This window comes from Oryzias latipes, chromosome 3, assembly GCF_002234675.1.
Source record: "Oryzias latipes chromosome 3, ASM223467v1".
NCBI lineage: Eukaryota > Metazoa > Chordata > Actinopteri > Beloniformes > Adrianichthyidae > Oryzias > Oryzias latipes.
This window is the reverse complement of record NC_019861.2, coordinates 11,165,003-11,189,517: the sequence shown is the minus strand read 5'-3', so window position 1 is coordinate 11,189,517 and position 24,515 is coordinate 11,165,003. Positions and strand designations below refer to the sequence as shown.

At 41.8% G+C, this 24,515-nt stretch overlaps 2 protein-coding genes across 7 annotated transcripts in view; both read left to right on the top strand.

Moving 5' to 3' along the window:
- The window catches only part of znf609 (zinc finger protein 609), a 100,677-nt gene extending 83,437 nt beyond the window's left edge, over positions 1–17,240 (top strand). Inside the window, exons 4-8 of the mRNA XM_004066872.3 lie at positions 6,277–6,364; positions 8,275–10,561; positions 10,639–10,987; positions 11,526–11,900; positions 14,417–17,240. Of these exons, the coding sequence (XP_004066920.2) occupies positions 6,277–6,364; positions 8,275–10,561; positions 10,639–10,987; positions 11,526–11,900; positions 14,417–14,460 (3,143 nt within the window). The 3' untranslated portion in view covers positions 14,461–17,240. The remainder of the gene's footprint in view (positions 1–6,276; positions 6,365–8,274; positions 10,562–10,638; positions 10,988–11,525; positions 11,901–14,416) is intronic.
- A 978-nt stretch (positions 17,241–18,218) lies between these two features.
- The window catches only part of gramd2a (GRAM domain containing 2A), a 29,218-nt gene continuing 22,921 nt past the window's right edge, over positions 18,219–24,515 (top strand). For 2 of the 6 annotated variants that reach the window (XM_023952848.1, XM_023952851.1), the window contains exon 1: positions 22,608–22,845. In XM_023952848.1, the coding sequence (XP_023808616.1) occupies positions 22,757–22,845 (89 nt within the window). In that variant the 5' untranslated portion in view covers positions 22,608–22,756. Of the gene's footprint in view, positions 18,481–22,607; positions 22,846–24,515 lie in introns of those variants that run through there. The other 4 variants (XM_023952844.1, XM_023952853.1, XM_023952863.1 and 1 more) reach the window with 4 other exon arrangements.

The following is a 24,515-nucleotide window of genomic DNA, read 5'->3' as shown; positions in this document are numbered from 1 at the left end:
TGAAAAAACTCTGCCTGAATTTCAATGTCTTCCACTGTAATAAAATGGCCAAATTCAACTTATTGAATGATCACAATGTTAAGCACTGCAACTGTATCTCATATATAAGTTGCGTTTACCAAAGCAAATTGCAGCCACGCTTCTTACACGCGGAAGTAAACTGGTAACGCTCCTCGCCACGATGTCGGCCTTTTTTTCAGAGCGATGTACACATCCCTCTGATCCATCAGGGCGCTAAACTATAATCTATTGCAGGGAGGTTCTGCAGAACTTTAGCCCGCTTTGCCGATAGCATTTCAGCCTATGCTAAGCCCATTAGCCTATTAGCCGCTGCCGTGCTTCACTTGTATTTATCTGAGCCGCTAAAAAGCACCACAATCCTCGTTGATTGTTTGTGCCATGTTGCTGACAGCAAAGTTTCTGTTTGGTATCCATCCCAAGTAAAAACGAAGTAGTTGATGTCTCATAACAACGGAACAAGCTGCCTCTGACTGCAGTCTTCCTGTTGTCTTGTGTGGTGTGGTGCTGCTTAAAGAGGCTCTGTGTGCTCTGCTGCCAACTAGTGGTCGGAGGGTGAAGTGGACAACAAGAGTCAGACACTAAAGGACGCACAGAAATAAATATCGTCCTGGCAGCATTTTGAATCGATACAAGTATCGCCAAAGGAACTATCGCAATATTTTGCCGAATCGAATTATTCTTGCACCCTTAGTTTCCATAAGAAGAGGAGGAGAGAAAAAAAATGAAAAAAGAGGTAGTTCAATTTTTACACCAGCTACAAGATCAATTTGCAAAAAGAAAACCAGCCTTACATAAAATTTCCATAGAACAAAAGTACAGGACAAATCTCGTCCTATTATCCCAACACCTCAGCTAAGCCACCGAGACCCCCCCACACACAAAAAAAAAACACAGACAACTGATTGTTAAATAAATTTAGCAAAAAGTAATTCATCTTAAACGTTTAAAAGAAATAAACATCTGCCATGAATCCCACTTTTTCTCAACAACTAAGCTAAACAACTAAGTTCATTAATCCGTGCCAGAAAATTACTGATTGATTAACTAACAAACTTTGTAAAGCTACTAAGCCAACAAGCCCCATTTCTTCCTGTTAGCAAGAAGCAGCTTAGCTTATCAAACTTTTTATTAAATTTCTACAAACATCCTGACATACGGCTTGTTACTCATTTAAACCAAATTCAGTAATCCAAGCAACATAGTTTTCTATAACTTTATGCTCACTTGAAGCTGCCTACACCTTTGCTCCTTTTTCACAACAACTCACTACAGTCAACTGCTGGCCATTTTGCTAATCACCTGCTTTAGCCTCGTCTCTTTAATATCCAGCTCTCTCAGGAGAGAACCAGGAGACTTTGCCACAAACCCCCTACAACCAATCCCCACTAGGAGAACTTTAGCTCTGTTTTCTTTTTAATTACGTTTTTTTTTAATTTTGTTTCATAGGCCAGTCCTGCAAAGGTCCCCCAAGGAACTCCAAGCTCTATGAACAATACAATATCTTCAGACTTAGACCACAAGACCATATTTGGCTTTACGTTTGTACAGGCAATACTCTGAGAAACTGTAAGCTGGCCTCTGAAGTCTAGACTCAATCACCAATGTTTAGCCACATCTAAGTGACCAATTACTTCCCTCCCTTAAGAACAAACACCATTCCCTATTTCTTTTAGACCTTTGCTGCATTTGTATGATGTTTGCCTTTGATAGCTCCTGTTAACTATGTCAGCACTTGATTATGGCTCCATATAAGAAGTAGTGATCTGTCTAAGGACCTTGCTGTTTGATGTTCAGCATTACTGACACAAACCAGTGTTAAAATCTTGGGCTCTTGGTGACTGGGTTTACTTCAAATCAATCTGACCTTTCTTTGCATCCTCAGTTTGCTAGAGATTTGTTTGCAAAAGCAGAACTGCAAATACCAAAATATATTTATCTTTGAACTCCAGTCTGTGTCTTCTTCTAAAACAAATCCAGAGAGTTTAGGGAGGTTTCCATAAAAGGTTATTCTCCCCCTCCTGGCATTAAAACCAGTGCAGGAGAGACTGGTATCACTTAATACACTTTAACTTCCATGTTGGGTCTTTGAAATTTACAACAAAAATAAAAGTAGTCTTTATTTTTTAAAGAACATTATTTTAAATTGAAGTTATTCTCAAAATTGCTCATAAATTGAGGCTTGATAAACTAGACTATTTTTTAAATTGATTTTCTGGCGCAATGTGCTTTCTAAAATGTAAACCAAAAGCTTGGTTTAAACAACTAGAATAGGGGATTAGAGAAGCATTGTTTTCTTAGACTCCAGGGACATCTGCTTTCTCTGATGATGAAGGTTGATGACATTCATCCTTCAGAAGTTAGTGCTGCTACTGTTTGTCAACATGCAAGGTACTACGGGAAAATTGACTTGATACCACAGAGAAGACAATTGACCAAAGGTCTACACCACACCAGTTGGGCCATGCCCTGCTGACAGCTCCATAGGGGGTTGATTGCCCATAGTCCCGGCTCCAGTCAAACATTTTACCATTTGTGCCCTGGCAAAGAATGCAGGGCAGTTGGCACTGCCTTGCATTGTACTGGATTGGACTTCCAATTCACGTTGCCAATTTAAGACCAGGTTTCATTGCAGCCCAGCAAGGAAAATGCGTCAGATTAAGACCATTGCATAATAGGGGACAACCCTAAAACAAGAACCATCAGGTTGTGCAGATGCAGTAAAACAGAAAGCAGTGCCCAAAATTTTAGCACAGAAAAATACTGTAACTGAAAGACAAATGCTGTATTCTGCATTGTGAAGATTGATCAAAGTTGGTCTGTATGGCAGATAAATGATTTTCTGTGATCTGATGAGAGTTTAAAACAACAATTTCTTCATTGTCTTCTTTATGCTAGTTACAAACCGCAATTATTAATTTCTCCTTTATGATCACTTTTCAAACAGTGGCACTCCTGTGAATTAAAAAGAATTCTACTTATACATTACTACCAAATGTGAATCCTTGATCCAACTGGTCTAACTTTCAACGGGTGTCCAATTGCTGCGTGTATTTTAAGTATTGCCGACAATGCAAGAGTTTTGATTGCTGAAGCTTGAAACGCTCCTTTACGCGCGTTTACATAGCTTTTCATTGTAAGTGGTTGCTTGAAAGGGGATTGATTCTGGGCTGGTTGATGTGGAAATAAAGTAAGTAAAAAAAAAAAAAAAATAGAGTTTTTTTTAGCCACATAAATATTCCTTCTTTATTTACCTTTTATTGGAGCAAATCAATCTGCTGCTCATTAAGACTGAAAGTGTTGAGTAGAACTGATCTCCAGTCGTCTTTTTTTTATCTGTCATCGTCTGCTGTTCTTTGATCAAGTGACACTGATTTGTTTTTCACTTTGAGACAGTTTCTTTGACAAAAATACAGGGAAATTCCTCTGGAAAGTGCAGTACAAGGACACACAATATTAGAGGATTTCTCTTCCTTAAGGTTTCTGATTCTTAACTCTCAGCCAAACTCAGCTTGGAGTTTTCTTGGAACAAAACAGTGAAAGTCCTCAAAAAGTGAGCCACAGCCTAAACATGGATGAAAAGAAGCCTTGTAGAGACGTTTAGATGGCTTAGGAGATTCTTAGTACTCCGTCAGATTAAGCCAAAAGAGAAATCTGTAGGCCAAGATAACAGGTTTATTTGAAGACTATTTATCAAAATCTCTTTGCTGTTGCTGACAGTTGTTGTTAAACCCCCATAGAATAAATTCCAGCGTTCAATTACAGTTCCTTTGAATTTGTGTACATTCCTTTTAGGCGAGTAAAGGGATGTTCAACAGGATTGGAGTTTGGTTTAGTTCTTTTCTGCAAAAAGAATTTGAATCATTTTCACAAACCCGATACATGTGGGGGTAAAAGAAAGAGAAAGAAAAGGACCCCGGCTTTAGGATCGTTTTATTCTTATCCTAGTCTTAGAATGCTTATCTAATCTTAAAAATCTATTTTTAAAATCCAGTAATTCTTATTGGCAATCATTAAAGACTTAACAACCATTGGTATGAATTCTAATCCTGTACATCATGAAACACGGTTGATTTATTTGCCCTGCCCTGATTTACATCCTGCCTCGAGCAACCGCTAAAGATATTTGTGTCGCAGTGGTTAAAGAAGCTGGGCTGATGATGGCATTTCAGAAAGGTTTAGACTCCGTAAATGAGACAGAAATCTAAAGTGAGGGACTTCTCCCCTACCCTCCAAACACACAAACCTCCTTTGCAGTTAAATCCATCTTTGACCGGCCACTCATTTCTTGTTTTTTAGCCACAGGTTGAGGGAAGAGACACACAGCCAAGTGTCAGCAGGTTCCTGTAAACATATATAAACTCCTTATACACTGGCTGCTCTATGCCAGAGGCAGCAAGAGAAAAATGAGGTCTTAACTATGACATGTGTGTGCGTGTGTGTAGGAGGCAAAACAGATTGTAAGCCAAGGATGGTTATACCATTGAAAAGAGGAAATGGGGGTGAAGGAGAGGAGGGGAAAATGGGGGTGAGCAATAGAGGTTTCCGAAGCTAATAAAATGCTCGAGAGGATGGAAGCTGCCAGGCAGCATTCCTGTGCCATTAGATAAGTTAGCTCTCTGCAGCCTCCAGTTTCTCTGCAGTGCTGAAGTGGCAAGCTGAGGTCATCACCAGGGAGGTGGTGGGGGAGGGTCTGGGCAATCAATTCCGAATGATTTTGCAAACAGCCGCTCTGGCTGAACCTCCGAAGCTTTGTGGCTGATGATTCAAGTACAAGTCTGCAAATGATCATTCATAACCTTGATTTTGCTGGCCATTTAAAACAGCCTTCACTGCAGCCCTTCATTGCCTTTATTTCTCTCTTTACATGAACTCCATTCCTCGTAACTAAATGAACCCGTCACATTTTTGCACAATTCACCATAAATCTAAAGCTGCTGCAAAAGTTAGATTATTTCAAGTTCCTAGGAAGAAATAGAATGGATGAAGTGATTGTTTGGTACTGACTTTAGATGTTAAACACGAGGTGGGGTATCTCCTTTGGCAAAGTGTAAGCTCGGCTAAACCCACGCCGGCCAAATGGCAGCGATGAAGCTTCTTTATGTGACAGATTGCAGCAATAGCAGTAAAGTCAAAAGACTTTTTGCACAGTCATTAACAGTTTGTCAAACTGAACTGCTCATGTTGTACTCAAGTGTTTGGAGTTAAACGTTAGTGAACGAAGTCGCTCTTGGTTGTACCTTTCTGGACCATCAAGTGAGATAGAGGGTTGCAAAGCTGTATTAGACTCTAAGTTGTTCTCCTTTTCAGAGAAATTTCTTTTGCGTCCAGATTAGGCCTGCACAATATACCTCAAATTTATCGTTATCGCAATATCCAGCTCTGCAATATGCATATCGCAAAAGACGGCGAATATCGCAATAAATCGCAAACCCAAAATGTGTTAAAACAATCTTCTAGCAGCTTGAAGCATTTAACGAATCAAATAAATCCCTTTATGCTTTGACCAATCAGATGGACGCCTTCCCATTGTTGACCAATCAGATGGAGGCCTATTATGTTAACCCTGGTCCTGAAGAGCCTCAACCCTGCCTGTTTTCCAGCTCTCCTTAACCAGCTTGCTGTTGATTGGCTGACTCAAGTGATTTCACATCCTGATTGACTGAACACACCTGATTTTGGTTATCATTATCGAGCAGTCTAGGGGGAATTGGAAAACAGACAGGGTTGAGGCTCTTGAGGACCAGGGTTAGCCACCCTGACGTTTGTCCCCCATGTCGATGAGGGTCATTTGGAGTATAATTTTTAAACTGCTGCAATGAAATGTAAATGATGTTTTTGTTTATTTTTATATTTGTTTATTTACCGCAAATTTATCGTTATCGCAATATTGATCACTAATATCGCATATCGCAAGTTTTCCTCATATCGTGCAGCCCTAGTCCAGATGATTTATTTCAATGGGAGGTGTTATCAGTCTTGGAAATGTCTCTGCGCTCACTCTTACATAATGTTATACAAGTTTTACTGCACTGACTGCAGTTGAGTTTGATCTTCTGTATTTAGTGGTCAGACTTACTCCCAAAGCTTTTTTGCATTAAATTAAAAAAAAGGCATCTTTTGTTTTCCGTGTGACCTTGTTGAGCAAATATTACCATAAACCTGAATGCATGCTGTAGCTACACACAGACACTAATGTGTGTATTAAATGCCTCTCCTATGTTGGGTACAATTTAAATCTTCCTTTATGTCTCACAGGAATGCTCGTGGTAAATGTTACTTGGAGGAACAAGACCTATGTCGGCACCTTGTTGGACTGTACACGGCATGACTGGGCTCCCCCCAGGTAAGAAACATCGCCCCATTTAGGTCATGTCAAGCAGAGGGCGAAAAATTTGCGATGCTGCGCATGCTGCCAGAAACGAGAGTTGATAATGTCAAGGCAGTATGTAGTTTACAGCTGCCACAAATAACTGAGTTGTTCTCTGTATTGCAGCTGTCTGTACACAGTCTTTTAGCCTTTTCATATTCGGGGTGATATGAATCTGCTGTAACAGAATCAGCCTAATGCACTGACCCTGCCAGTGAGCAAGTGGACCACTGAGTGCATGTTAGTCTTTATGTTGAGCCTAGAGAAACAGGATTCATTGGCAAGCAGCTGAGGTCCCAGGAGGCAACAGTGGAAATAGAAAGCTACTCTAACAAGCCAGATTGCAGAATCCAATTATTGGACTAAGAGCTTTTTTCCTCAACACAGTATAGCATTCTCTATCACAAAAGCTTCCATTTCTAAGATTAGTCCTGTAGCGATACCATGGGGTGTATGCAAAACACAAGTCATGAGAAATCCTTATTGCTTAAAGACTTAATATAAGTTTGGGCTGTGAATGCTTTAAATCCATGTAGCACCATCAAAGTGTGGATGTGCTCAACCCCCCCTGTCTTTTTTTAATAAGCCAACTCACTCACACATCACATTTTCAAAATTACAATGTCAAAAATTGTTTGTTTTTTTATCACTACAACTAAACCGGTTGACACAAGAAAAAAAATCGTTATTAATTTCCTAATATGAAAACATGTGAAAATGATGTACTTTGACATCTTAGGTTCTTCTTTTAACAGATACGGTTGTGTTTTTTCACATACCTTACATGTTTTGATGGATGTCTTCCGTCTTCGTCAGACTCGTCCAATGTGGTGATGTGACGTATATAAAAACAGATGATTGTGACTGAGGCGGAGTCACCTGTCAAATGTTGACAGGTGACTCCGCCCATTGATGTCAATTTTCTGCTGGAGGATGTACTCCAGGTATGAGAGAGTCTTCAAAGTTTGACAGGTGGCTCCGCCTCAGTCACAATCATCTGTTTTTATATGCGTCACATCACCACATTGGACGACTGTGACGAAGACGGAAGACATCCGCCGAAACATGTAAGGTATGTGAAAAAACACAACCGTGTCTGATAAAAGAAGAACCTAAGATGTTAGTTATTGATACAGACACTATGAACTGTATTAAACTGATGTACTTTGTTTTTTAAAACACAAACATTGTATTTAAGTTCTGTAAAAACATAAAGTGGTATCATTTATACAGCATTCCCCCCATATTCATGGGGGTTAGGTACCAGAGATACCTGCAAATCTACAGAATCCGCAAATACGGAGAACCCCACCCTCCTGGCCAAAGAGCCTTTCATCCATATTGAACACCTGCACTGGATGATAATTCTTCTCCGCAATTATCTTCCTCAGCGTTTCAGGATATTTTCTGGTTGCTTCTGAGTCAGCTGATGCCATTTCTTAATGCACGTGCACAAGCTTTGGTTGGTAGGGTTTCAGGAACCAGTGGAAATAGCTGTGAAACATTCCCCAGCAGCCGGCAACTAAGCCAACGAGCCAGCGTGCTCTTCATCTCTGCTCCCCTCCTCCCCCTGCTGACACAAAAGTCTCATACAAGCTTAATGAGCTGAGATTTCTGTAATCAACCAGAGGAGTCAAGTGACTGGGGGGAAAAAATTGGCGAATACGTTAAACTGTGAATATTGAAACTCGAATGAGCGGGGGAACACTGTATATATACTTGAGAAGACACTCTATAAAAAGGAACAAACACATCTTGCACAGAATTAATGTTAGACTGACAATCTTTCAAAAGCAGCATATTTGGTTCAGAGTTGGCTTATGAAGTAATAAAATGTCACTTATGTTTATGACCAAGTTTTGTGTGTTTCTTCAACGTATTTGCAGATTTTGTGAATCACCAACAAGTGATCTGGAAATGAGAAACGGTCGTGGTCGGGGTAAGCGAATGAGGCCGAACAGCAACACCCCTATGAATGACAACAGCAACTCATCAGACAACAAGGGTACCACCACCAACAAAACACGGGCCGCGTCTAACAGTAAAGGCAGGAGGGGCAGCCAGACGCCATCAGAGCGCCGCACCCCTCCCAACAGCAACACAGAGGACATTAAGGCTAGTCCCTCTTCAGGTGGAAAACGTAAAACAAAACCCGCCTCAGATATGGAGCCAAATTCCAGCTCGGAGGACAGCAAAGGCAACAAACGAATGCGGACAAATTCCAACAGTGGACCTACAGGGATCCCTATCCCTTCAGTAAAGACAGAATCACTTCCACCGCCCCTTGATCGGAGCTGTCCTTCTCCAGTACTTATTGACTGTCCACATCCTAACTGCAACAAGAAGTACAAGCACATCAATGGTCTTAAGTACCACCAAGCTCGTGCCCACAATGATGATGACATAAAGTTGGATTTAGATGGAGACTGTGAATACGGAGAGGATTCAACTCTCCATCCTGAGCCAGGGAACTGCAATGGAGCATCTATCTCCCAAAAAGGTTCCTTATCTCCAGCACGTTCAGTTACTCCAAAAGGCAGGAACTTTGAGGCACAAAGTCCTTCTCCATCTCCTGGAAAGTTTGGTTCAAAGCAGACCAAAAAGAAAATCAGTGAGACGGACCTAGATACTGGTGGCACACCAATGGATGGCTGTGAGGATGGACCATGCCTTACCGATGAAGCCAGTAATGATGGCATCGATGATAAGAGAGGATCAGATAAGTCGAGAAAGGCTGGCACAAAAACTGAGAAAATGGCCCAGAAAAACTTGAAGTCCCCACGCCCCCTTGGTCCTGGCCCTACAGCATCCCAGCAGATGTATTCATTTCCTCCTGGGAACTCAAACTCATCCTCAGGGCTAACCCCCATGATGCAAGGAATTCCCAAAAGCCCACAAATGAAAGGCGGACAACCTAAACCCCCTGCCACTGGAGATCTTGCTGCAAGTAGCTCCAAAGACAAGAAGAAGAAAGACAAAAAGAAAAAAGATGGTGGAAAGGATGCTGATAGCCCAATGCCTCCAGGAAAGGGGGTAAAGCTAGAGGAAGGGAAGTTGCCTCATTCTGAACCCTGTGATCAAGGAAATAAGGGAGACGGCCTCCTCAATGGTTCCTCGGATCCTCATCAGAGTCGCTTGGCTAGTATCAAAGCTGAGGCTGACAAGATTTACAGCTTTTCTGACAATGCACCAAGTCCGTCCATTGGTGTTGCCAGTCGGATAGATGGCAGCGGAATGCCACAGCCTCTCACTCCACTTCATGTAGTGAACCAAAATGGTGCAGACAACTCTTCAGTTAAAACCAACAGCCCAGCTTATTCAGACATTTCAGATGCTGGAGAGGATGGTGAAGGGAAAGTAGAAGGTGTCAAAGTTCGAACAGAAGACCAAGCCATTAGGGAAAGTGTCAAAAAAGCTCTCTTTCCAAACCAGACACCCAACAAAGATTCCCCATACTATGCAGGCTATGAGGCATACTACTCGCCCAACTATGTCAACCCTAGTCCAGGTGGGCCACATCCCGGTGCACCAGTCACTGAAGGTCAAGCTAAGATCAAAAGGGATGAGGAACAGGACCAAGGTGAAGAAAAAGTAAAAATTGAAGTTCAAGAAGATCGCAAGCCTGACAGCAGTGCTCCAGGGCAGCAGCAACAGCAACCCTCAGTCATTCAGCAACGATCAAACATGTATATGCAGCCTCTTTACTACAACCAGTATGCTTATGTATCTCCTTACGCATACACCCCTGATCAGGCTTACCATAACCACTTAATGAACACCAACCCTGCCTATCGGCAACAGTACGAAGAGCGGCAACGGCAAATGGCTGAACAGCATCGAGTGGACAAGAAGTCCGAAGCAGCCATGAAAGAAAGAGAAGCCTCCATGAAAGAGGAGTGGAAACAAAAGAGCCCCATGCCACCATGCCTCTCCAAAGCCTCAAGTCAGTCGGACCTTGGCAAGATGCAGCAACCCCAGGGCAAATCCAGGGAATCGCCCTCTGAACCCTTAAAATCAATTGGAAGCATCAAGGGTGAGGACTCAAAGTCTCAGCAAGCTGAGGGACTGAAGATTAAATTAACTGAAGGAGGTCACCATGGAAAGGAAGACTCGATACAAGCACTGGAGTCCAGAGGTCAGGCAGGGATGGAGCAGGCCATGTGGTACAGACAGGTACATACCGATCTCCATTAGAGTTCATTTGTCACGTTTGATTTTTTTTTCTGACTTTATTTTTCTGTCCCCAACAGTACCCTGACAGCCAGAAGTCTCAAGCAGAAGAAGAACACCAGCAACAGCAACTTAGAAGAAAGGACGAACGGGAACGCAAATTAAAAGATGAACGGTCTAGGCCAAAGGACAGTCAAGGTGGACCCAAGGAAGACTGCAAAGAGGCTGGTGATCCCAGAATACTTTCTGAAGACCATCGAGCCATGAGCAAAGACTCTCGCACTAACCCCCACTTGCAGTTTGCATCGTCACTAGCACAGCACCAAGGCTACATGCCCTACATGCACGGTTACCCCTATGGACAAGGCTATGACCCTAACCACCCTGGATACAGAGGCATGCCGTCAGTCATGATGCAAAATTACCCAGGTATGATGTTAATGTAGTATGGAATACAAGTGAATGGGTGATAAATGTGATTCACATTTTTCTTTACAAAATGGTTTCTGCTGGGCATGCTCAAACAAAAGCAATAAGTGATTCCCTTTGTGATGTCAAGATGACCCATTGACGTGTTCTCCCTACCATGACAAAGGTGGATAAAGGTGTGGAATATTTCATGTAATCCATGGACACCAGTGAAGATCACAAATCACTGAAGACAAAAGTTCACCGTACTGTCTTGTGGGGTCTAGATGACCCCACTCCCAATGTTAGAGTGCCTAGGATAGCATAGGGGTTAAAATAGCAGATATGACCATAGCTTTAAAAAATTGTTAGATTTTTGCTACTGTTAGCAAATTCACTCAGAGTATTTTAAAAAGGACTTGCTACTTTCATATGTGTAACCACGGGGATTGTACCATTAGGTTAGGGAATTCCAAAAGTTGCACTTTAGACTGTTTAGTTACAACAAACCTGCTGCATTTATTGTAGTTTACAATTTGTCATTGTTCTCTCCTTTTAGCATCCTATCTTCCTGGAGGGTACCCCTTTTCTCCGTATGGGAACAAAATAGCTGGAGGCGAGGAAGGCAGTGAGAAGTCCCGTGCTAGTCCCACAGTCACGAAAACAGCAACGGACTCCAAAGCTCTGGACATCCTTCATCAGCACGCCAGCCAGTACAAGAGCAAATCCCCCACGGTGGGCGACAAGACTCCCCATGACAGGGAGCAGGAGCGGGGAGCGGGAGGAGACAGGGATCGGGAACGGGAGCGTGAGAGGGACAGAGAAAGAGATGTGGACCGACCACGCTCCTCTCCCTCCCAACGTGTTATGGCCTCTCACCACCACCTGGGATACCCCCTGCTCTCAGGACAATATGACCTGTCCTACGCCACAGGTTAGTTCTGTCCATGTGTTTCTGATCCTTTTATATTTAATTCAATGCTGTCTCATTCCAAACAAACTGCTCATGGAACCACACAGTCCAAAATGGTGAATCTGCAGGGCTATCCAACCCTGTTCCACCTGTTTTCCAGCTCTCCCTGCACTTCTTGCTGCTTATTACCTGGATCAGGTGTGTTCAATCATTCAGAATGAGGACATACTTGAGTCCGCTAATCAGCAGTTGGCAGTGAAGAGATCTGTAAAACAGATCAGGGTGGTAGATCTCCAGGAGACCAGGGTTGACGAGCCCTGACTGGAGTAGCTGGATTTAAAGTTATGCAGTCTTTAAGCATAAATACTTACAATAGGAGTTAACGCTAGTAGACATTTTCTAGCTCAGCAAACAGCTTGCTAATATTGCAGCAGATACGTGCAAAAAACATGCTGAGCTTTTGCAAACAGCACAAGTGAAGGCAGCAAAAAGAGGCTAATCCTGAGCAACATGCAGCCTGTAACTCTTTAAGTGTAAAATGTCTGCAGTTTTGTCACGGATGTCCTGCAAAAATGCTATTTGAGGAAGTAGAAAGATCATACTGCAGCTATTCTTTAGTTATACATATGTATGCTGTAGACTGAGAGACTCCAACCTGCAGAGAAGCCTCATCGTGTCTTATCAAAGCCCTGCTCTCTGCTCTGCAGTCTAGCGCAATACTCACTGCAGTTTTTAGCTCCTCAGCTTATCCACCCTAAGTAGGTCCTCTGAGGACAAACGGATCACAGTGGTGATAATAGAGATGTTGAACAAGCCTGAAAAAACGAGCCTTAGCAGCCTGCGGTGACATCCAGTGGCAGCATGCCTACATTACAGTTGGTTTGATGCATTGTCAATGTGTTTTTAAAAAAAAGATCATGTCTGGTTTAAATCTCCTGCAAAATGTTCTTTGTTTACAAAAAATGTTTTACTCTTGCAAAGTTTTTCCTTGAAATAATTTGACCAGTAATTGTCTTCATTTTATGATGAGATAGGTGTAAAACAGACAGTAATACGCTGATGTTAGACAAGGGGCATCATTGTTGACAAATTTACATTTGAACCAAAATTAACCTGTCCAAAACCTTCCAGGAATATTAAGAATTTCAGGCTGGACAGCGTATACGTAATAAATCTTAGTTATCGTAATAATTTTGCAGCGATTTGAAATGTTGAACTGTTGAACAGTGGGTTCTTTCTAAAAAAGTGCCCATCATGCAACACTTCAGGCAGGGCAGCTTTAGTGTCCTTTATAACCCTTGTGCTATCCTATGGGGTCCAGATGACCCCACCCTGACATTGACGTGTTATTCCTACCATGACAAAGGTGGACACCAGTGAAGATCACAAATCATTGAAGAAAAAAGGTTCAGCGCACTGTCTAGTGCACGTGTCAAACTCGAGGCCCAGGGGACCAAATGTGGCCCTCCATGTCATTTTATGTGGCCCGCGAGAGCTTAAAAGTTTTTAATTTCTTAAAATATAAAATAAAAATTGGTGTGTATTTATTCATATCTAGGGGGAATTGGAATTGGACTTGAAATATCGGATTGGGATTATACATTAGGACTTGAACACTGTCCATATAACCTAAGAGAATCAAAATATAAAGGATTTATGCTAGAGTAACAAGCAAACATATGTTTTCTAAACAACTGTAATTGTAATTTTAAAAAGTCATAATAAATTAAAAAATAGTAATTTAACATTAAGGAGTAGTTACGTTTATTTGTCATTACATTTAGTTTTGTACATGTCTAAGTTATATCTGGCCCTTTGAGGACAGCCGCTATGCTGATGTGGTCCTCAATGAAAATGAGTTTGACACCCCTGGTCTAGTGGGTCTAGATGACCCAACTCCCAACGATAAAGTGCCTAGGATAGCACAAGGGTTAATCATTTGAAGTTCATGGTCTTCCTTTTTTCCCCAAATACGATGTGGGTGTGACATTTTATTGATTGACAGTAAAATAATTTTTCATAGATTAAGTATCAGCTCTTTGCATAGTTTGGCTAGAAGTGCGATGTTTGTGATTTTTTTTAATGACTAGCAACAAGCACTAGAGGGCACTGTAGGCATGTTTATCAGTATTTGCTACTGACAGCAACACAGAAGAAGTGCCACTCAGTCTTGGTGGCATTGTTCCAGAGTGACAGAGCCGATGAAGAATTGAACTGATTTAGTGATATTCAGTTCCCATATTTTGTTAAATACATTTCTCTCAAAAGTGTATTTATTAAGGATTCTTTTCTTCTTTACTATGCATTTTTTGACTACTGTAACTTGTACTCAGAGCGACTTATAGTCCAAAAATGCGATACATGTTTTGACAGTAATCCAAACTAGACGAGTAAATTTCAAATGTATAAAAGCTCTACTTCTGATGGTAACTGGACGTGTGAATGTGATGATGAGGAAACTAAAAAAGGTTTTGTTCTGCAACCTTGAAAGTGAAGTTCACAGTAATTAACATGACTTTCTTTTGTATGTTTCACAGGAAAACCCGACCGTCACACCTCAACCCTACAAAGATTCATGTGACTGGCTCACATGAGGACAGGATTACCTGCTTGTTACCTTTAGACATCAGTTGAATGGTGTTTCTGTAGTTATTTTTGTTTTGTTCCTCTGCCCTAAAGGCGAGGCAGAAACTTGTTCGGGTTTTTTTCCCCCCACTTTTTCTTTTCTTTCATGAAAAAAATAATAACTCTCCATTTATGGACTGACAGAAACCCAGGTTCAAAGCCATCGCTCTGCCCGTCACGCAGAGGAAACACCGACCCGCTGATTATCTAGTCTTTGCACTGTCAACAAATACAATGCAAAAACAGACTATTGGACTGCCAGAATAGTTTTTGTTGTCGTATTTTTTTCCCTGATCACATTGTTGTTTTTTGTCACGCAGAAAGAAATTGGCTGGGGATTTGGGGAAGTTAGGTGTCAGATGGGGGAAGAGGAGTCACACAAAACTGAAGACTGGCTCATTCTATGTCGTGAAACAACAATATATCCATAACTTGAGAAATGTTTAGCTGTATTTCATGGGGAGAGGGAATATGGCAACAGCTGCTTTCTTCAGAGACTTTAGAGCCTGAGACTGAAGTTTTTTTATTTTGGTTTTAATATTCCATCATCATCATCATCCTCATCCCTTCTTTGAACCCTCCCTCACATCTTAATTCAGGGGTAGACGTCCTCGTGTTGTGAGAGGGGGCAGCGCACACTTCAAAAGAGGAGAACACACTATCCATTGTTCTGTTTTTTTTTCCTCAGCAGATCTCTGTTATACTATGGTGTTCATCTCTGAATGTTTCTGATGCTGGCTCAGCTCCACTGTTTTCCTTAGTTAAAGGGTCACTTTCAAAACGGTGAAGCCACATCAGCAAGCGCTGAGCCCGCCAGGCGCCGTCACCGCGCCGCCGCGTGGGCTTCCACTCCTGATCGTGCTTCTTTAGCTTTGATTGTTTCCTATAGACAATGTGAAATTGGGCTTGTGTATCTTCCTGCTGTAATATAGACTTTAATCTTATCTTAATGTGCACAAATGTTTATATTTATCCAAGCATGCCACTGTTCTGTGCTCAGATCATCCCTGGACGTCTTGTGTGCTCTTAATTTGATGCTCAGCTTTAGTTTGGTTTCCCCTAATTTGCTTCCACATACGCGTCATTTGCATCTGCATCGTGTGCGCCATGCCTCATGCATCCAGATGTGCTCCACACCTCTGGTTCAGCGTCTAGAGGCTTTCCAAGCCAACGCGTGCTGGCTGGATTTCTGCTGGTGCTTCACTTGCTTTTGTGGCTTCACCATAAGACCTCAGACAGATGTTAGCATGTCCCTCTTTTCTGACGAGCACACGGCTCTGAGGCATTCTGAAAGAGGGCAGTTTTTCGTTCTGTGTGGTGAGGTGCATGCGGCGACCCAGCTTGGACCACAAACGTGACCCGGCCAGCCTCTGACAGCTGAAAGAAAGGCGGTACAAGCCAGTGTAAGTGTTTCTGGAAGCGACGTGAACTAGCTAAACGGGGAAGTAGTGGGACGTCTGAAGCAGAAAGTATCTAACGGGCTAACGGCGTCTGGATCCTAAACAGGTGGTCCTACTTTCTCTTACGTCACAGACAGTCTGAACTGATCCTCAAATAAAAACAGCCTTCATCAGCGGCCTTTTGCTTCAAACCAACCCAGGCTGAAATTCTGTCCATATGCTGTTGCACTGAGTCCTTGTTGAAAGCTGAACGTCTCCGCTCTTTGTCACAGATTCAAACCCCCGCCGTGCAGTTGGGGGTCAGGACCAGTCTTACGCCTCACATTAACAGGAAGATATTGACCCTTTCACTTACCTGATTTTTTATTTTCTTTCTTTCTTTTACTCTGTTTCTCCCCCCAAATGTCCTCATCTTTGTTAGCTTTCATTTGAACCCCCCGTGGACATCGCGTCCGACGCCCTGGGAAGGTAATCGGGGCGCCCGATCGTGACCGGGAAATCGCAGCATTTCATTCTGTGGTTTTCGGGACATTCCAAGTGAGCAAAGCTGCCCGTTTCTCCCCCCATGAAAAGTCTATGAGAGGGTTTCTATTTTGCGTGCATCTTAAAGACGAGTGGCTGACGAGAATAAGCTGAATGTGGTGTATGACTTGTACTTAATTTGTAAGGGTAATCTAGGCAGCTGTGATGTTGTCATTAAAGTCAGTGGGTTTTAGTACCAGCAGACTGCATACAGTACATATAGTTTTATCAGACAATGGTTGTGACAAGTGCATTTGTTCTCTCTCTGAGAGTAGTAATGTTATCTCAGTAGTAAGCAAAGCCCAGTGAAAGTCATTTATTCTAAAGTGTATGAAAAAGCCAGAAAAGTTAACGTTTGCTATCAACATAATGGAAAGTGCTTGGCTCTTGTATTTTGCAGGACTGTCTTTGTTTCATGGTGAAGAGTATATTTATTGGCCAGCAGTTGTCTCAAATTTGGTGCCTAGTCCAACATTCTTCTGTGAAAACACAGAGACACTTGCTTGTTTGTCCTTTTCCCGACCACCTCCTGACCCCGCCACCCATTCTCCACTCCCCCTACCCCCCACCCCCACCACAACCACCACCACACCCCCTCTGAAGTACCAGTCCTGGTGCTCGCAAGGATGTTTACAAATGTCTTCATTTTCTTTCTGTATGAGAAGTTCAGAACTCTCCCCCCGCCCTCCTCACCCGTTTCCCTTCAGGAGTTTGTGTAAAGTGTACATTACCATGGTTCTTTTTTTATACAATACTCTGTAACTTGCCTTTGTAAATTTGGGCTGGAAAAAAAATAAATCTTTTTATGAGACAATCTGTCCTGAGATCCACTCCGTCGCGTGCGCTCTGCCCGTTCGACTCCTGCAGCAGCGGCGGTGACGCCGGCGGGGAGACCCAGCTTTCTACCCCAGCTTTAGAGGATCCACGTGTGCTGCTGCTGCTGCTGCCGCCGCCGCCGCCACAGGAGTGCAGGGCTTCTAAAGAGGACACATCTGGTCTCCGCTGGATCACCTGATTTGGCCAGTTTGAGGAATTACCTGACAAGAGACTGGTTTAAGATGCCGTTGCTGGGCAACAGGTTAGTTCCCTTTTCCTACCATCTAAAGGAATTCCACCTTTTTTATTCATTTAATCCTACCTCAGAGTGAAAAATAGTGTAAAAGTCAAGTGTCCTGTGGCCAAATTAAATATACTTTTTTGTGGCTTAATTCTGTCAGAATGAAGAAACACATCTCACAACATTTTCTATCACAAATGTTCATAAAAACCTTTAAACTGAGCGATTTAACCCCTAAGATTGTGGCGTACCATTTAATCCAGGACTTCATTTAATTTAGCATCACCAAGAACAGAAAGACTCTGAAGAATATATTTTTATTTTGTGGAAATGAATTAGGAAATGAAGGGGTTAAGGCCCCCCCTCTGTTTTGAAGTTCTTTCCACCTAGCAGCTTAAATGAAGCCCCGGGTCCTCAGCTGTCTGTCAACAGCTGAGCCTCAATAGTTCCTTGCTCACTGATGGGACATTGACTTGGATGAGGCTTTTGGGATATTTTTAACTGTCCCTAATGCCCCTCAGCGACGTTGGCTGTGTGCATTAGCATAATGCAACATCAGTGACGGCGAGTGATTACGCTGGGGATGATTTTGTTGAGTGGAAATGTGAAATCTGATTACCCTGTGTGCTCTCAGCCTGGCGGTGGGAGGGAGGAGGGCCGTGCAGGCAGAGGGAGCGATGCCGGCTGGAGGAGAGATTCAGAGGGAGGGTGGGATTAAGATACCAATGTGCTGAGCCAATGGCTTTTGCACACAGCAGCTGGCTGGCATCGGGACAGGCCGCACGCAGAAAGAGGATAACTGGCTTTTTTAGCACGCTCGGTAGCGGACACTGAGGCCGACTTTCACTGGGGTGTTCATGGGATGCACCATCTATGCAGCCAGCCCTAAGGCCCTGCCCGCCGACGAGGCCTCCGGCCAGGACCGATACCACCCGCTCCCCCACTACCACCACCCTCATGGTAACTGCAGTCGGAGGATAGCAGCCTGCAGAGCCAGGTCAGTGTCACAGGGGTTCGTTCAGATAAAAAAAACCTCAAATCTGATTGCAAACTAACCTGTCGTGTTGGGTCGACCCGTTGGAACCTGGCGGCTTGTAGCTGCATAGATGAAGAGTGTGGAGATGATTGATGATCGCAGGTGTGCTCATGTTTGTGCTGCCATTTGAAAATAGCAGCTCCTAATGGACACTTGACTCTTTTTTTCCCTTTACTATCAAATCAGTCAAAGTGCGAATAACTTTATCTGCATTGCATTTACTTCTCTTATTTGCTTATAACGAAGTCAAACTAGCATCTAAGTTAAAGGAGTCAAAGATGATCGCTTCATTCAGCTTTGAATCTGCTCTTTATGATTGTTGGTAAACAAATGTAACATTTCACTACATGTTATAAAGGTACCCATCAACATAAATACACTCCACAAATAGACGAGGTCTGATCCAAACCAACACTGAGTTTGAAGAAAAAGAATGTCGAGCAAACATCTAAGCAGTCCGAGCTGTTTCCTGCATTAGTGTCTGAGAGACGGCAGTGAAGTGGAGCCTAACAGCTTCATGGACTCATGTTAACTATTTGTGTGCAGTAAACAAAAACAAAGAGGATAATGCCGAAAACCTTGAACAAACAGACTCTAAGTCCCATTGACAATCATTATCTGAGCTGTTAGATTATTTTTCTGTTCTGCAAAGAACTTTTGATCACTTTTGCTCTCTTAACTCTCAAAATATATACTGGAGTAGGGCCGCACGATAGGAGGAAAACGAGCAATTTGCGATACTAGTGATCAATATCGCGATGACGACAACTTGGGATGCATGAAATATTAGCAAAACAACTAAAACCTCATTTCCATTTCACTAAATATAAGTCAGCTGTGACTCGTCCACATCAGAGGCGAGCATCTAACATAAAAGGCTCCACCCGATTGATCAACAACATGAAAGCCTCCGTCTGATTGGTCAAATGCATAAAGGCTTTTATTTGATTCGTTAAACACCTCAAGCTGCCATAAGGTTTGTTTTTTTTAGCACATTTAAGGTTAACATTTATCGTGATTTTCGGCGACTTGCAATATGCAAATTGCACAGCTTGTTATCGGTGCATTTAGACACGATATGAAAACGTTTTGAATTACTGCCAAAGCAAATTGTAGATAACGTGCCTGACCAGCTCTGCATTTGCTTTTTAAATAAAGATAAATGCAGATGCACCAATGGCCACATGTTTTGCACATAGAACCTGAAAATGGTCATAAAAACGTACAAAGTTACACATGAAGAAGCCCGAAATGTACGTTTATGAGCATTTTCATAGACTTTTCATTAGAAGTTGTCATTTGAACGTCCATTGGCGAGGGCGATGTGTAGCTTCAGACTGGAACTTCTGCATGCGGTTCCTCTGAGCTCCTACTTTCATCCCTCCATCTTTGGCTTTCAATGCTTTCAATTTACATAGAAAAATGATGGTATCAGGTCTGAAGGGTTAATTATTAGAGGGAGAACATATTTTATTCTATAGTGCACAACAGTGTCTAGTTGCTGTTCACAGGTGAAGTCCTTTAAGTACATAACTGCACCTATATGTATAATTCTCAAAAAATAAATTGGATTCTGCACCTATGTTTATATTTAACAGTAAAAGGAGAAAAGATTGAAGGGGCACCAAAGTCAAATGATAGAAAGATACGTGCCTTGTTTGCGTTTTTTAATTCAAGTAAATCTGCTGCAGCAGGAAGATCTTCTTTGACACGGGCTGTATTTTATTTTGAAAGGAATTCAAAGTGATGCAAAAGTAAGAGAAGGCAAAACTGTTACACTGTACATAGAAAAACAAGACTTTATCACTGTATTTATTTATCACTTTAATACAAACCTAAATTTTTATAAATGAATGGCCACAAAAGCAAAGTGCATTTCTTTTATCTGTGAGGTGGGGGGTTTGTGGCTCTCTGGGTTTTAGTCTAGGACAGGGGTGGGCAAACTACAGCCCGCGGGCTGGATCCGGCCCGCCTCCATGTTTGGTCCGGCCCACCGAACAATATCAGAGACCCATGTTTTGTTTTTTTTAAATCTGGCCACACGATCAAGACGTGACATTTTTTTCCCCCTTCTGTAGTCGTGTCCTGATCTGAAACCCTCAGAAAATCTGTCAAATATAACAGAAGACAGTTTTTCCTTTCTACATCACAGTTCATCTTTCCCGGTTTAGCTCATTCTTTTAGAGCAATTATGCTGCCTTTTTTAAACAGCGCACCCTGTTCTGTGTCCTGATTGGCTGGAGACCCTGTCAATCAATATCATAAGTCCCGCCTCCCCTCTGGAAATGCTTATTCGAATTGAATTATGCGACAATGTTCGCAGGGTGGATGTTAAAATGAAAATGCAATCCCCTCTTTGCATTTTGGTTTTAATTTTGACACAGAATAAGTGGTTTTAAGTAGAAAATGAAAAAGCATTTTGAAGGATTGATTTTTCATTTTAATTTTGAGTCATTTGATGAAGCTTTATTTTGAAAAAGCATTTCTGTTAATTCATTTAATTGTCAAATTAGACATTTCTAAATGAATTTTGCTACACATTTACCAGAGAACGTTTTGAAAATGAAATGTAAAATACCATTTTCTTTATCATTTGAATTAATAACAGAATAAGCAGTGTTGAAGAAGAAAAGGAAAAAGCATTTTGGTGGATTGCTTTTTCTTTTTAATTTTGAGTCATTTGAATGCAGCTTCATTTTGAAAATGAAAAAGCATTTCTGGTTTTGACTTTTATTTTAAATTATGCTACAGAATCGCTTCCATAGAAACGCGAATCTCTTCAGATCAGAAATCTGTGATCGATCAGATCTTTGTTTTCATTCTAAGATCCTGGACCTCGTTTCTATGAAGGTTTGAGAATTTAAACAAGAGAAAAGGGTAAAAATGTTCAGGTCTGTTTTACTGCCATGAACTTGAACGTAACCGACTCCGTGGATTTCACAGATCACGGTTCTTTTTAGAACGTAACTCCTGCAATAAACGAGGGAACTCTGTACTGGTGAAAAGGTAACGTAGATGTATGCGTAGCTGCAGCAGAAGACATAGAAATTAGCTTTATTATTACTGGATGAGATACAGACGTGCAGGACAAAGAACAGCTGCACAAAAGACGTTAGGAGCTGCAGCCCTCAAAGTCTTTATTAGGATTATGACGGGAGAGGATCCACTATTTATTGTTTGTTTTATTTTTATGTATTAGTATATTTTTTTGTCTTTCATAGAGAGTGTAATTTGATCATTGTTTTACTTCATAAATAATGTTATTTATTTTATTAAATGGATCATGAATGAATGAAACATAAAGCACTTTATAACTCCTTGAAGGTACCAAAGGGATTCACAATAAAAAAAAAAAAGAGCTTAAATGGGAACAAAAGTTTTAAACTAAAAGCTCTAGAATATTCTGTTGTAGAAAATAATTTTCAATCCAAATGTTTTCATCTACATTCTATGTGATATCATTCTCACTCTATGTGCTCCTGGTCCGGCCCTACTATCCCATTTTAGAACCCAATGTGGTCCCTGAGTTAAAATAATTGCCCACCGCTGGTCTAGGAGTACCAATGGGCTTTTTGGGTGTGAGAGTTGGACACCTCTGTCCTAAACCTTCATTAAGCTTCTAAATGAAGCCGTAGATCCAGATGACTAAATTCACCAACAGGTTTTTTGAGGTGCTTTCCATCTCCCTGTGTTTCGTTGGCATCCTTGTGATGCAATATAGAAGATCCTCACCAAACACCATTGCAAAAGAAAAAAAAGTAGTTTATGAAGGTGCTGTGGCGGTAGTATCATGATCTGGGCTTCATTAGACACGGTTATGGTACCTGCAATTCGATATTAAAATCTCAAGTATTTTAGGTATACAATTAATGGCAAAAAACTTGTTTGCATATAAACCGAAACTCTTAAATAATATAATTGTTTAAATACAAGTAGAATTGACTCAAAAGGTTCCGGATTTAAACATCTACATGGATGTGTTTACATTATTGGATGTAGTAATTATTTTTCCGTTAACCGCGCACGTGCCGCTACCATGTTGCTCTGGGCGTCAGCGGGGAAAAAATAGTCCCGCTTTAATCCCCGGCTCTCGCTTGGCTAATAACTAAGCTCAACCCACCTCGCCGCAGTCGGACGTTTCAGCTCCGCGAGGCTACCAGCAGTGTTTTAAACGTTTCACAGGCCCGCGCGCTTCTCCCGTTCGCTGTTTTTTTCTTTCTTTTTCATATTACATTTGATGAAGGAGAAATGCGGCGCACACCTGCGGAGTTTCGCGGACCTTCAGGGCGACAGCACCATGGAGAAGGTCGTGAGCGATGGTAACAGGTAGGAGAAAAGCTAGCGTGACCGGGAGTTGTAGTTCCGGTTTGAGCCCACAAAATAAATGTCCGGCATTTTTCTTCACCTCAAATCGGTGATGTGAGTGATACTCGTTGAAAATGTTTCATAGTAAATACAAAAGAGTGGATGCGATGTGTGACTTCTGTTGTTACTTTTGGAGAAAAGAAAAGAAAAACGCTCTCGCGCGCAGCGATTACGTAATGTAAGACACTTCCGTTTTTATTTTGAAGAGTTGCGCCAGTTTAGGGTTTTTACTTACCATCAGGAATCTCGCATCTCCTGCCCTTTAAAAGGAATCATCAAGTCGTGCCTTGAATACAGATACGTTAAGAGTACAGAATGTCTTAAGCTGATGCTGAAAAGGACATTTTATGTTTTAATTATTTGTTTTTGCAATTCCACTCCTATTTTCAGCCATCAATATTTGGTACAATCAAAGCAGTTTAACAAGGAGATTCAAACAGCCTCTTTTTATTCAGCACAAAAATGAAACAAATTGGAAAGAAGCATGTTTTATGCTTGTGCTCTGAACTGAGTTGTTGTGCCGCTTCACTTCAGTGCTTCAGAAACATTGGGAGCCCTGCAGACCAAAAACAGGCCTCCTCCATCAAAGGCTGTTCGGAGGCGCTTACACAATGGGGAGGTTATTTCTGGAGGCCTCAAGCAGTGCAGACGCACTATCTCAAAGTCCAAAGCTGTGCTACAATTTTGTAAACAATGTGAAATCCAAAAAGGAGATTTATGGTTTGTGTTGTATTAAATACGCTAATTATTGGTTATAAAAAAAGGGCAAAGAAACCTTTTCTAATCATGATAGTCTCGCCTTTTTCTTGCCCTGCTTTTTATTTACTAGGGGTTTTCCCTTTTATAGAAACTTTTCAATAGGCTTTAACCTGTATTAAACACTGTTCTCACACAGTTTTATAAATTTTTTTAAAAAAGTGTCAGGTTTCTGTCTTTTGTGTGCTTGGAGTAATCTGAACATATCTAGGCCTTTGAGGGGATTTTTTTTGTTCGCGGTCAACTGACTGACTGGACTCATTTCACTGCTCAACCCTCAACGTTTGCGTCCTACATTCATAACAAATCGGAGTGGAAAAACAAGCGTATTTTTAAGGCAAGCGTTGGCCGAGTACAGCCGCTCTCAGTGACTAACGCCACTAATGAGATTAAAGTTTATTGGATCGGAGAGTGTCTTGTGACGGTGCAGAATATTGACTTCAGGGACGAGGAAGGACACAATGAAGAAGACTGGGAAGCTTAGACATTCAGGTTTGATAGAGACATGCAGGCTAAAGGAGTTTTAAAAATGTGTTCATGAATTTTCAAAGCATTTAAAGTGCCACTCCCATCATCTTTTGATCTGTTGTACAGCGTTCTCAGTGGTCTTTTATTTATGATGATGTCATGTTTAGCCAACATCAAAACACCTGTGTCCTTTTCTGAGACATAGTTCTGAGGAGTTGTGGACAGAACTGTTGGTGCAGAGTAAGCCTGCCCCCATTTCCCATCATCCAGCTTGCTTTTTAAATAAAGGTCCTCTCACCCCCAACCTAACATTAGCGGCACAACAAAAATGGCGATCAATATCAGAGCTATCCAGCTGTTCAGTTTAGACCCAGATTCCAGCTCAGACGAGGAAAACAGAGACGTTC